The sequence below is a fragment of the Centroberyx gerrardi genome, chromosome 17 (assembly GCF_048128805.1).
Source record: "Centroberyx gerrardi isolate f3 chromosome 17, fCenGer3.hap1.cur.20231027, whole genome shotgun sequence".
Taxonomy (NCBI): Eukaryota; Metazoa; Chordata; class Actinopteri; order Beryciformes; family Berycidae; genus Centroberyx; species Centroberyx gerrardi.
The window spans coordinates 6,325,258-6,338,564 of NC_136013.1; the positions used below are offsets into that span (position 1 = coordinate 6,325,258).

Here is a 13,307-nt window from a genome sequence, read left to right on the forward strand (position 1 = left end):
CAGTTATATCGCATACCGTCACTGCACATTATTTTCAGTAATAACATTCACAGTCCAGTTTTGTGTCAAGAGGATTTCATCTGGTGGTTGATGCACTATAGTATCTTCAGCTGTAGTTTATCTGCATCATGTGAAGATACAACGTACAGATGGCAAAAGCACAGTTCGTTTTGACAATGACCTGCGGATGGTCCACGTGTCCAAGGTTTTCGTTTCGGTACGATAAAGGCATGGCTCAGCGCTGGATGGGCCTCAAACAGGGAGTCAGGGGGTCAGTTGGTCAGGGGGGGGAGGAGGGAGGTGGGTGGTGGGGTAGGTGGGGTAGGTGGGGGGCGGGGGGGGGGGGGGGTTCATAGTTAGTTATTCACTGGCTGGATGAGTCTTCAGCACACGGAGCCAGTAGGGTCGGCCTCTCCTGGGGTGTAGAAATCGGGGATGGGTAGACCGGTGTGCAGAGTGACCTACAGAGCATGAGAGAAATACACAGCGGTGGAAAAAGCACTCAGATTCTTTACCTAAGTAAAAGCAGCAATACCTTAATGGAAAAATACTCCAGCAAAAGTAAAAGTCCTGCATTCAAAACTTTACTTAACTGAAGGTATAGAAGTATTAGCAGTAAAATGTACTTAAGTATCAAAAGTAAAAGTGCTCATTCTGAAGAACGGTCCCTTTCAGAGTGTTAAATTATTGATGCATTAATAATAAGAAGTATTTTAATGTTGTAGGTGGTCCAGGTGGCGCTAGGTCTAACTTCTCCATACTCTAACAATGCAACATATTTTATGAGCTTATTGTAAGTTTTGCATGTAAAACTTTATTCTGCAAAGTAACTAGTAACTACAGCTGTCAGGTAAATGTAGTGGAGTAAAAAGTACAAGTCTCACAAAATGAAAATACTCAAGTAAAGTACCAGTACCTGAAAATTGTACTTACGTACAGTACTTGAGTAAATGTACTTAGTTACTTCCCACCTCTGGAAATACAGTTACATACAAATATAAGGTGATTTTATTGATATGGCAAATACATTTGATTTAATCACTGTCTATTTTTATTTTATTCATAGTTTTAATATATTTACTTACTGACTGTGAAATACTGTAACTTTGCTTTTGAACTGATTTGCCAGTGTGTTTAAAATCCCTGCTGCTGCCTGCAGGTGGAGATGTTGAGCCGTTGCCTCAGTAACTGAAGTGTTTTGGAGGCACTTTGCTATCACTACCAATACACATGATTAAAAATGAGAAAGCTGGCTGAGAGCAACAATAAATTCAAAGCTACTAACTGTTGCTGAGTCTTTGAAGTTTTGTTTTTTCATGGTTTAATACTCTGAGCCCATATTTGTAAAACTCATAGTAGGAATGCAGACTTGAGGCCAATTTACCAACTTTGACCCAAATAATAATAATAATGTGATACTTTATTGATCCCAATGGGGAAATTCTGTTTGCTCGCCCCCCTCCACACCCCACTCCACTCCCTGTGTTGTGTTGTATCTGTGCTAAAATGTCGCTTACACACTAGATGCATCTGGACCAGTAAAGTGAAATGTGACTCTAGAAATACAGTATATGGTTCATAAATACCGTACAATAATATACACAGTGTCATTCCCAGCAGCATGTGGGCCTTCTGTACCTGGACGTTTCGGTTGAGGCTGATAGCCGGGTAATAGACGCCCTCCAGGGCTTCGAATGCCACCGGCCCCTGCTGCTCATCGTTGATGAGGAAGATGAGGAGCCCGCGGGTGAAGTCAAGCAGCACTCCTATTGTAGCTCCTTTACTGATGCCGCCATCCGTCCTTAACAATCACACAGAGAGAAACCAAAGAAATAAGCAACCTTTAACAATCCAAGTGCTACCCTCAGTAATATGTAGTAAAAAGACACACTGAATATTTCTAATATACAATAATAATAACTTTATTTATATAGCACTTTTCTTCAACTGTAAGAACAATAAAAGAAGAAACAAGTAAAAGAAGTAAACAGTGGTAATAAAACATCAGTAAATAAAAGCAATGAGAACTGTAAGATCTGTAAGAAGAAATGTTTTTAAAAGGGACTTAAAAGCTGAGAGTGACAAGGACACCACTAAATATTAAAAGCTCATTTCTGTTATGATTCACATTGAAAAACACAGACAAAGAGACAGACAGCACTCTTAACGTTGAGTAAAATGTGTAAAAGGTGAGACTTGTGCGTTGGTACATGGAAGCGAAGATGATGAAGAATCAGTTCCTTCCTACCTGTTGGTGTGCGAGTTGTTGTGCATGAACCAGGAGCGGTTGTTGTCCACATACATGGCCCAGGCCTTGTCGTCCTTCCCCAGCATCACATCCTTCAGCACGTCGGCCCGGGCGACCCCGAAGGCCGGGTCCGGGTGGTTGTCGTAGCGATCGACGGTCATCTCCCAGTAGTGCACGCCGCGGGAGAAAGCCGAATTACCCATGACCACCCTGTCGTCGTAGCTGTTGCACGTCACCGTCAGGTTGTCGTTGGAGAACATGATGTCCGGGTGAGCGGAGGCCGGGTCGAATGTGAACCAAGCTACTGCAGAGACACACACACACACACACACACACACACACACACACACACACACACACACACACACACACACACAGGCGTACATGCACACATAGTTTAGCATCAATAATGACCGATACAGTCAGAACATTATTATGAGCATGAACAGACTTAGATATGAGACTAGAGAATGAGGTTGAATGAGGTGAAGTTACACTGGAAAAATAATTTTAATGTGAGGAAAAATAATAATATGAATGAACATGATTGACTATTATGACCATCTATGATTGACTATAATGCTTAGCAGCATACCATAGTGGTAACTATTTAAATATCTGTGGAAACTACCTCAACTGGGTCAAATAGTCTGCAAATGATAATCAGCGTTTGTTTTAAACTGCTTGGAACACCAGATGGGTGGAGTTTACCACACTAGGACGACTCAGTTTGTGCTAAGTAAGTTCTCAATCACAGAAAAATATACTAAACTGACTTTAATTTACTGTATGATGATTATCTCAACTTTCTTGGAGTCACTGTATAACATCCAAGCAGGCTAAAGCAAATGCTAAGAATTATTTGCAAATACTATTTAACCCAGGGTTGGAAAATATAATAGCATAACAACTACTGTGTACAAGAGAGTGTGGGAGTTTCACAGAGGGGCATTCGCTATTTATATGGGCTCCAGTAGACTTGCTTGTCCAAGGCTTTCATTGTTGTCACTGTGTCCAGTGAAGTTTCATTACGCAGCTATATTTCCCGAGGGAAATAAACAAGGAGGTTTATTAGAAGCCCGTAGTGAAAGCTTAATAAGTGCAGCCCATGGAGTAGCAGCCTGCCCACCCTTAGGTTTTAGACTGAAGACTGCATTGATGAAACAGGCAATGGCCAGGAAGGGATTAGAGCAGTGGAGACAGTCAGCAATGAGAGCCGTCCATACCTGTGCCTATAGATTGCATATCGCATGGGGGGAGTCCAGCTGAAATGTGAAATGAAGGGGGTAGAGAAAGAGAGAGAGAGAGAGAGAGAGAAAGAGGGAGAGAGAGAGAGAGAGAGGGAGGGGGTGGGGAGTGAAGCGGTAAAGCGGACAGTGTAGAGGGAAGGGGAGGGTGGCAGAGAAGGTAGAAGCAGGTTTGATCAGGGAAGCTGGTTCAGGTCAGTGGCCGAATGACCAGAGAGGAGTTTCCCCCCAAAAACAACAAGACTGAGATTCGCTGTCCAGCCAAAGAGCTCCTAGAAAATAGACCGGGGGTGGGGGGGGGGGAGACTTCAAAAGAACAAGGCATGAAAGCAGAGAGAAAGTCTTTCAATCACAATTTTCAATCCCCCTTTCTGATCAAGAAATCCATGCTTGATTTGCTTGAGAAAAAAACATTGCTATCTTTCCGAGGGGGAAGATAAAGCTCACAAAATCAAAGTGCTTTCCGGTCAGAGTGTCGGAGGCTGTCAGAAGTCTGCGAAAAAAACTTCTGAATGAAAAACAAAAACAAAAACGGGTTAGATGACTTTGTACATCCCCCCCCCCCCGACAGATGCTGAGGCTGTCTGGGCCTTTCAGGTCCACTGATGGATGACAAGCTTCCCCGTCTATGCAGAGCAGCATATAACTAATGGGAAAGCAAGCACATGGGTGGATTATACATGAACCAACTGCTACTGTATGTACTGCTTTTAAAGCTAAAACGCACTCTCAAACAGAATTCAGCTGAAGGTTTACATGATCCTTTACAGGTCGAGCAAGTTTCATGGCCCTAGGGTTGATGAAACCCATTCAAAACCCATAATAACACTTAGGGATGCACCGATATATTGGCAGACTATCAGTATTGGCCGATATCAGCTTTAAAAAGCAATATTGGTATCAGTCTAATTATCATTTTTACTGGAATTGGCATTTTTGTGACCTTTTTTTTCTAGGAGTGTGTCACTTAATACAACTGTCAAATTAGCAATCGAATAAAACTAACATTGTCTTTTGTTTAAAAATCACTTAATTATCTGAAGATAGGCATATCTGAAATGTCTGAAAAGTTTAACCTGTTTTGCACCTGCATTTGTACTAAGATTCTTACAAAAATGCATATCAGTATCAGCCGATGTGGGTGGGAAAATATTGGTATTGGCTTCAAAAAAACACATCAGTGCATCCCTAATAAAACTTCAAAATGTGTGGTTGTAAATGTGAAATAAGGTTGTTTTTCTAAATTGCTGAGAAGTTGACTTTTTGATGATACAAGGCTTTAGTCTGGCAGCAGCGATATATTATTCTTATGATCTTCTGGAGTTTAGTCGACACTTGTGCGCTGTAAATGAACTCATCTCTCCCAAAATAAGAAATCGAGCCAAGACTCTCTTCTGCAGTGTCATCAAGTGGCACTTATTGGAGCGGCTCCACTGACAATAACTAAGAAACTGACTTTGGGGACACTGTGATTTTCCCTTAGCACTGCTATAAAATAATGCCCAACTGTTTGCTGGAGCACAACAAAATATCTACGATCCCCTCATACCTTTCTCTGACGTACATCATGGGAGATCGGATTGTATTTGGGTAGAGCTTAACCGTGTAAAAATCCAAGTAAATGCACCCAAGATGCTTTGAAGATCTGATTGTGCAAACCACCACATATCAGAAAACATTTGGTCGCAATAATACCAAAGTGTAAATAAAATCCACATACAACAACTATGTGAACTGAAATAAATGTTCATGTGGATCCACCTAGAAAAAACGCATAGCAAAAAAAAAGGCAGCTTGGATAACAAAAGTATTAAAAATGGATAGCCAATTATGATCCATATAACAACATGGTTTCCAGGTAGTATTTGCAAGTATTTGACATCTTTCTAAAGTACATAAATAAGAAATAGAGTAATCTGATTTCAACGTTGGCACCAAAGATGCATTTTAATGCCGGGTCCCAGCCAATTCATCTGCATATTAAGGCCAGGTATAAAGGAGGCTTGTGAGTCCAGTGGAGTTCAGTCTGAAAATCACTGTCAGTGGAGCAGCTTTAGAAAGTCTATTTTAACAGCAACACAGACCGGAGTCTCGTCTCCCTCTGGATTCTAACTTTGGGAGAAAGAAAGTCCGTGCTCATATATATTGACCGGACTATCTATCCCAGATCAGAGGAACAAATGCACGAATTCTGTTTGAGGGTGGATTTTTCCTTTAAGATCCACAGCCATACAAGTAGGAGGAGGTGGAGACGGTGCTGGACATACTCTCTGAGGTCTGCATGATCAGCGTCTTGCTGTACTGGCCCACGCCGCTGCCATTGAAGGCCTTCACTCTGGACCTGTAAGTGCTGTTGAAGTGGAGCCCATCCACCGTGCAGATGGTCTCCGTCCCCACGTACACCTCCTGTAAAGACACACAGTACTTTCTCTTAACCTCACAAGCAGACATCTGTCATAGTGAGTCTGTTATGATGACACCAAACGGACATACTGCACAGTGTTTCTTCTTCAACAAGGCAGGCTCGTTGCCGCAGAGAGAGAGCGTCCCATTTGGATTCGGCGGTGAGTGAAATGAGCGTGAGTGTGAGTTTGTACAACTGAGCGTGGGTGAGGCAGCCCACACTGTGGAGTATAAATAGACGCAGGGTCCACTCTCTTAGCTCAGTGTGGTGCCGCGTTGGCGAGCCGCAATGAGTCAGATAGTAGCAGAATAACACAAAACTTCCCTCGCAATTCAGAACATTGTTGTAGGCTATCCCAAAGTCCCATAGCGTAAGACACAGATATGACATAAAAATGTATACGCTTTGAGTTCAAATTCAAGTTTCTTTATTCCACACAGACTGCCTGGTGGAATTTTGTCACATTACAGATGAAACATCGCTTTGATCTTTACAGCAAAGCAAACTTCAGGGAAACAGTAAAGATAAACACAACAGATAGATAATATAAAGTTCCAAAATGTGTTTCACGGTTCTGAGATGCTGTATGTTATTCTGATCACATTTACTCCTCTGGATTGGTTTATTTCTGCATCACTCACAATGTGACCAAACTGCACGCTACCAGTGAAATGGAGTCCTGTGGCAAAATGACTCCAAGCTGCACAGCAATTTGGCGCTGACTGCCTGCCAATTAGCAGTTAACAGATACAGTCGGTGAATCTGCTGCAGATTGTATGTAAATGACCCCCTCAGATGCAACAGTTGTAATTAAGAGAGAGAGAGATGTAGCACATACAGACAATTACAGCCACAGGATGAACTCAAGGGGAGGTGGAGGGTGAGAAATTATGGCCAGTTGACTTTGGCTACTTTGGCTGGCAGTGAGGGACGCAACCAAGGTCACTGCCTGCTTTTCCCAGCTTAAAACAGAGCATGCCTCTAGAGCTGCTGTTGCACCATTCACTTTACATTGTAAGCATTTAGCTGCTGACACTCTGGGTGAGTGTCAATCAGTCTGGAGGAGTGTTAAAGGAGTAGTTCACCCCAAAATGAAAATGCTGCGATTATCTACTCTCCCCCATGCCGGTTGAAACTCCATTGACGTTGGTAGTAAATCACCAAATGACTCAGCTCAATCTCAGCCTTCTCCTAAACTATCAAAGGTAATGGGGCCATCTTTTTACAGCTCCAAAAATAGCATAAAATGTTCATTAAATTTCTCCTAACAATCCAAGTGTTTTATAGTCAAACGGTTGCACTGAGGGTCCAAATGTCAGATATTTTGATTATTATCTCATATATTTTCCTCACTGACAATGCTCTGTCAGCAGGCTCACCCCAGACCCTGTATGCTACTGTAGGGTGTGTGTGTGTGTGTGTGTGTGTGTGTGTGTGTGTGTGTGTGTGTGACCAGAGCATTGTCAGTCAAAACTTTGAGGAATTGGATGGACATTTTATGCTTTCTTTGGAGCTGTAAACAGATGGCTCCGTTAAATTCAGTAGTTTTGGAGAAGGCTGAGATGGAACAACGGGGGCTAACTCGCTGTGTGCTTGGCAGTCCTACGAACTTCAGCGGAGTTTCGGCTAACATGGGAGTGAGTAGATGACTGAATTTTCATTTTAGGATTAACTACTCCTTTAAAGTGAGTGCAGAAAACTCTTAAACTCGACTGATTGTTAGGAGAGTCATTACGGAGGAACCTAATCTTTACAGGTTTAAGGCTGACACAGATACCCCCTGCTATTGTAGTGAGGGCGTTGTTCAGGAGGAATAAGTTGCTGCTACAACAAAGCAAGAGGCCCCACTGTGTGGGGAAGCAGGGAGGGTCTTAGGAGGATGGATTACACTGCTAACCTCTGGGTGGGTACGCATGCAGCTTTGATCCCGGATCACGCTTCCCGCGGGATCATCCCAACTGACAGCTGCGTTACCACCCGCCCTTCCTCCTGACACCGTGTCATTCAACGCCCCGCTACGTCACATGACCCGCTCTCATATCACTCAGAGCTCTGCGGTAAGGCCCTCACACACACACACACACACACATATATGGAGTCAGCGGACACACATCCACCCAAGGGAGTTCAATGACAATGCGTTGCTTTCACATTCCCCCTAGCTGTGCTGGTGTCCTCCCTGGCACCGAATGAAGGAGTCTTTGTTGAGGTAGTCGCCTATCAGAGAGAGGGCTAGTGTTCAGTAAAGGTGAGTTATTACCCTGACCGTTCGTGTTTTTCACATTTATGTCTGTAATCTAAATGCAAATCTAACAAGGGTTCCCACTCCAGGGTTTTTTTTACGAGGGAAAATAATGTTGAACTCGACAGCAGACAGATAAATCCCGGGCAGGGAACAGAATACCTGCAGTCTGGCAGCGAGAGGAGAACCTACCCTGAACTGGCCCCCGTTTCCATCGTCCAGCTCCAGGATGTATCCGTCCACGGCGATGGTGGAGAGCGGTGGCTGTTTCCATGACAACGTGGCGCTGTTGTTCTGAGTGCAGCATTCCTCCAGCTGGAGCATGGGAGCAGCTGGGACTGAGGAGGGGAAACCAGGCCAAATTACAGCCCACTGAGATATGCAAGGCACACGGGCACACACACACACTGGCACACACACACACACACACACACACACACACACACACACACACACTGGCACACACACACACTCCCACTGGATATGACAGTGCAGGACGATCTTTGTGGGATTTATAATTTATAAATTCCACTTATAAATTTATATAACACATTAATCAACGTCTTGTGATTCATGAATATTCCAACTATTGTACATAATCCAGCCTACAATATCCACACACCTCCCACCTTTGCCTTTATATTTTAGTATTTTATAGAATATTTTAGCAAACACCTATCTCACTGAAACCATAAAGCAGGTACAAAATTCCACAAACCAAACACAAACAAATTTCCATATTGCAGTCCACATAAGAGCAGAAGGTTCCCCCTATTACATATCACTTCTGCATTTTTATTCTTACAAGTAAAATAAATTGTCATTTTAAAAGATAAAGATGTGATATGCGTGAGCAGAAACCTGCTGTCTCTATACTGCGACTGAAAACTCATACTATAGGCTATGTATACTATATAAATATCACAGCAAAATTAAGTTCCAATTGGAATATTTTAGTGATTCCATAGGAGATAAAACTATTAAGTATAATAAATTCACTTTAAACTATCTATTGACATACTACATACACACTCTCTATAGTCCCTATAGGAATATTATAGTGATTTTTCGTTACGGATACAGTTTTTGTGTTACTCTATTGGTCACCCAAGGAGAATTCATCGTCTTGCTCACGGACACTTTTGTACCCATTACCCCCCCCCCCACCCCCTGTACCTTTCATCTGCACAAAGTCCAGTTGGTGGATTGTCTGCAGGAGGGGCCCGCTGTCCAGAGTGAGGTCAAAGTCGCTGTTCATCCTGGGAGTCAGGGTCCCCTTCCCCCACTGGCTCTCCGTCATGTGGACCCTCCGGATCAGGGCATCAGAGATCTGGGAGGGACACAGGACAGTCACCGTCAAGTCTCATTCAGGTTTAAAGGGAACAGACTGAGCTGAAACTAGTTTTAGAAAGAGCAGTTTCTTTCCTGATGAGACGGTTATAATGATTACAGGATGGTTATACACTCGCTGGACACTCAACAATAATAAATCTTCCTGATGGATTACATGCTATGCTAAAAATGCTTGCAGAATCATTTTAGTTTTACTCTAAATGTTCTATTTCAGTAAACAGGCAGGTGAGATACAACTGCAACACAGGAAACACTTGTACTTGTGTTTGCCACAGGCAATATGCTCATTATCTCCTCAAATTCACCTCAGCTCTTCAGTCAGACCGAGTATCTGAGAGGCAATGACACAAGAGGAAGACTTAAGCTGACGTTAGCTCGCTTTCTAGACGTAGACACTAAAACTAAAATCAAGATGATGAATAACGTTAAGTATAATTGCTTGGCTAGAGCCGTGGAAACAGATTCCTATTACCAGTCAAAAAGCAACACATCTACTGTTACTTTACTTTAGCTATCAGTTGTGTTCTGGTTGTATTTATTTTTCACATAGCAGTAAAGTCAACTTTATCTAAAAAATATTCTGAGTCTGAGTCATACTTGCTGGCAGTAATTCTCCGGGGGAAACACACTGTACCAAACTGTCTGTGTTTAGATAGAGATTCAGGAAACTTTATTGTCTACAGCTTTACACTGGACATGGGACAATTATGAGCACAAAACTCAAAAACAAACAAATAATATTGCCAGATTTGTGGGTGTCACAGCTTTGATTTGTAGCCATTTGTTTTTACAAAACATTTTGCATCCCTACTCATAAGTGTTCTGTTTAATTAAGATGGGGATAGAAAGAGCTTTGTTTCTCATGACTCTGACCTGCAGGAAACCGCTGGGGTCGTTCTCCTTGATGACCTCCAGGCAATACTCCATCAGCCCCGTGGTCTGACGCAGCTTCACCGTACAGTGGGAGATCTGATCCCGCACCACCTGGGACGGAGGTGAAGAAGACGTAGAGAGAAGAGAGAAGAGGTGTGTAGGGGTTTGGGGGGGTAAATGGAGGAGAGAGGAGGGAGAGGAAGGTAGAAGAAGAAGCAGGGAGAAGAAGGAATCAAGTTATGCAAGTTTGCAACACCTACACAAAGACATCAAGCATGCAAAACCTACGCTAAGATGAAGATAATCATATTCTAATCTTCACCCATTTCCAGCACTGTAATCACTCTAGACTGGAACATCAAGGAAATGCAGAAAAATGGTTTAATAATGACTGTGGTCAGTACATCAAGTATGTAAGTGCTGTACTGACGCACAGCATAAAGACCTGGATTTGTAGAAAAGGAAAAGAGAGAGATGCAGAGAAGGAAGTTAAAAGGGAGAAAAGAAAGAGAGGGAGGTAAAAAAAAGGCTGATAGATGAGGGAAGGAGAGAGGAGAGGAGGAGAGAAAAAGGGGGGGTAGAGGAAAGACAGGAAGGAGAGGAAGGGAAAGAGAAGAGGGGGATGATAGAGGGAGAGCTGGAGATGAGAAAAGGGCGATAGTAAAGAGAAAAGAGGTAAAAGGGGGAGAAAAAGAGAGAAGAGGGGGGATGGAGGGAGAGAAGAAGAAGACAAGAGGGAGAGATTAAACAAGGCTGTTAATGGATGAAGGGAAGGGGAGGGAAACCAATAATGAGATTAGCACCAGGATTGTAGCATTGATAAATTGGCTAATTCGACTCTTGAGAATTGGACAGATTGGGGAAGAGGAGCAGAGGGTTAGCAGACATCGGGAGCCAATTGCGTTATTGACGTCGGCCGAAGGAAAGTGACATTTTGTTTTCGTGCAGGCCGTGTGAAAATTCGTCAGCATCGCCGGTTGCGTGTGCCAGCTTGTTTCTGAAAGATCAGATGAGTGGATCAGAGAGAGAGTGGGATGAGACGAGCGCTTTAGTGCCAGATTGCTCTAAAATTTCCATTTCACACTGAAAAATGATAACAGAGTAAATGACAGATAGACGGAAATTTTCTTTACCCACTTATTCCTCTTCGGGGTCACAGGGGGCTGCAGTCTATCCCAGCATGCATTGGACAGAAGGCGGGGAAACACCCTGGACTGGTCGCCAGTACATCACAGGATGATCACAGAGAAATCACTAGCTTTGATTCATACCTGTGGGGAATTTGGAGTCTCCAATCCACCTGACTTGCATGTTGTTTGAAACGAGGGGGGGGGGGGACTCACGCAAACATGCAAACTAGGGCTGCAACTAACGATTATTTTCGTTATCGATTAATCTATTCTATATTCTATATTCTATTCTATTCTAACTATTCTATAGTCTATAAAATGACAAAAATAATGACAAATGCCCATCAAGTTACCAGCAGCCAAAAAAACCCCAAAATGATCATTTTAATTATGTGAAATGGAGAAAAGCAGCAAATCTTGTGCATTTGTGAAGCTGTAACCAGCAAATGTTTGGTATTTTTACTTGATAAACGACTAAAACGATTATTCGATTATCAAAATTATAATCGGTTAATGTTCTGTCACTTGACTAATCAATTAATCGACTAATCGTTTCGGCACTAATGCAAACTCTTCACAGAAAGGTCTTGGACTGAGGATCGAACCCAGGTGCTGAGCCAAAGTGCTTCTGCGAAAATCAGTGAGTTACAAAATACAAATGTGATTTACATTGTTGACCTACAAGGATTCACAATATAACCCTCCCACAACAGCACCTACGATCCATCTGTTCTATATCGACCTTATTGCACGCAGAACCAGACCTATGTCAAGCTGATATTTTGGTAAAGCAGAGGTTAGATTTGGGAGATTCCCCCTCCAAGGCTGACGCTGTGGGCCTGCTGATGTCCACAGAGCCTCAACAACAGTCTGAAATCGGCGGAGGTGCTGGACCGAGGGTTGCTAGGTAACAGTAACTTCACTGCTTCAATCCAAAGGGTTTCCAAGGCTGAGTGGAGAGGAAAATCCTTTCTGCGGCCGTTTACAGACTGGCAGTATACATGAAGATGATTTAATGATGACTGCAGTCACAGCGGCATCAAGCATGCAGGTGTTGTACCACTGACACACAACACAGTAAAGACATTAAAGACCATATAGATGAAGCTACTGGTATTCCAATCATTGCCCTTTTCAGAGATGCAATTAGTCTGGATTAGAGCATGAGGGGAGTATCCACATATGATTTATTGATGATGTATGACTGATGTAACGTTAGGACCTACACATACACACAGTTATTTGAATTTTTTAATCATTGCCCTTTTTCAGGGCCATAATCTATTTAGAACATGAAAGAAGTACACAGAGATTTCATAATGATTGAAAGATATTGTTCCGACATAGATACAGCTAATTTCACTCTAATCATTGACCTTTTTCAGGTTGTAATCAGTCTTGACTAGAACACAGGGGAAGCACATGTTTTAATAATGATTTCTGTCAGAATGGCTTCAAGTGTTCAAGCACTGAACCACTGACACATCATGATCGACATACCTTGACACAGTTATGTTGTAATTATCATTAGCCCTTTTTCAGTAATGCAATCAATTTAGACTAATTGCACATTAAGGACATTACATCAAGCATGATTGGAGAGGTTTATTCAGATTCTGGAGCGTTTACTCTACTTACTTTAGTTCGGTTTGTTTGAGCAGGTGAGAACAAGGCCAATCGACATCGAATGCCACCAAACAAACTGCACCAAGATGCCTGAAAATGCAGGTCTCGGCTTCCAGGTGAACTGTAATCCAAACCAGTTACATGAAATGACTCCAAAATGCAAGGTTTTATGTGTATAAGGAGA

The 13,307-nt window shown here is 42.7% G+C and overlaps 1 protein-coding gene and 1 long non-coding RNA gene across 12 annotated transcripts in view; one reads left to right on the forward strand and one right to left on the reverse strand.

The window, feature by feature from the left end:
* LOC139909618 (uncharacterized) overlaps positions 1-13,307 on the forward strand; it is a 230,486-nt gene that overhangs the window by 169,241 nt on the left and 47,938 nt on the right. The window lies entirely within an intron of this gene.
* Positions 329-13,307, reverse strand: part of trim9 (tripartite motif containing 9) — a 36,118-nt gene continuing 23,139 nt past the window's right edge. For 2 of the 11 annotated variants that reach the window (XM_071896229.2, XM_071896213.2), the window contains 7 exons: positions 10,368-10,478; positions 9,309-9,471; positions 8,334-8,479; positions 5,763-5,901; positions 2,303-2,552; positions 1,639-1,801; positions 329-461 (listed from right to left, as the gene is read on the reverse strand). In XM_071896229.2, the coding sequence (XP_071752330.1) occupies positions 384-461; positions 1,639-1,801; positions 2,303-2,552; positions 5,763-5,901; positions 8,334-8,479; positions 9,309-9,471; positions 10,368-10,478 (1,050 nt within the window). In that variant the 3' untranslated portion in view covers positions 329-383. Of the gene's footprint in view, positions 462-1,638; positions 1,802-2,248; positions 2,553-3,474; positions 3,514-3,706; positions 3,739-5,728; positions 5,902-8,333; positions 8,480-9,308; positions 9,472-10,367; positions 10,479-13,307 lie in introns of all 11 variants that reach the window. The other 9 variants (XM_071896198.2, XM_071896189.2, XM_071896245.2 and 6 more) reach the window with 7 other exon arrangements.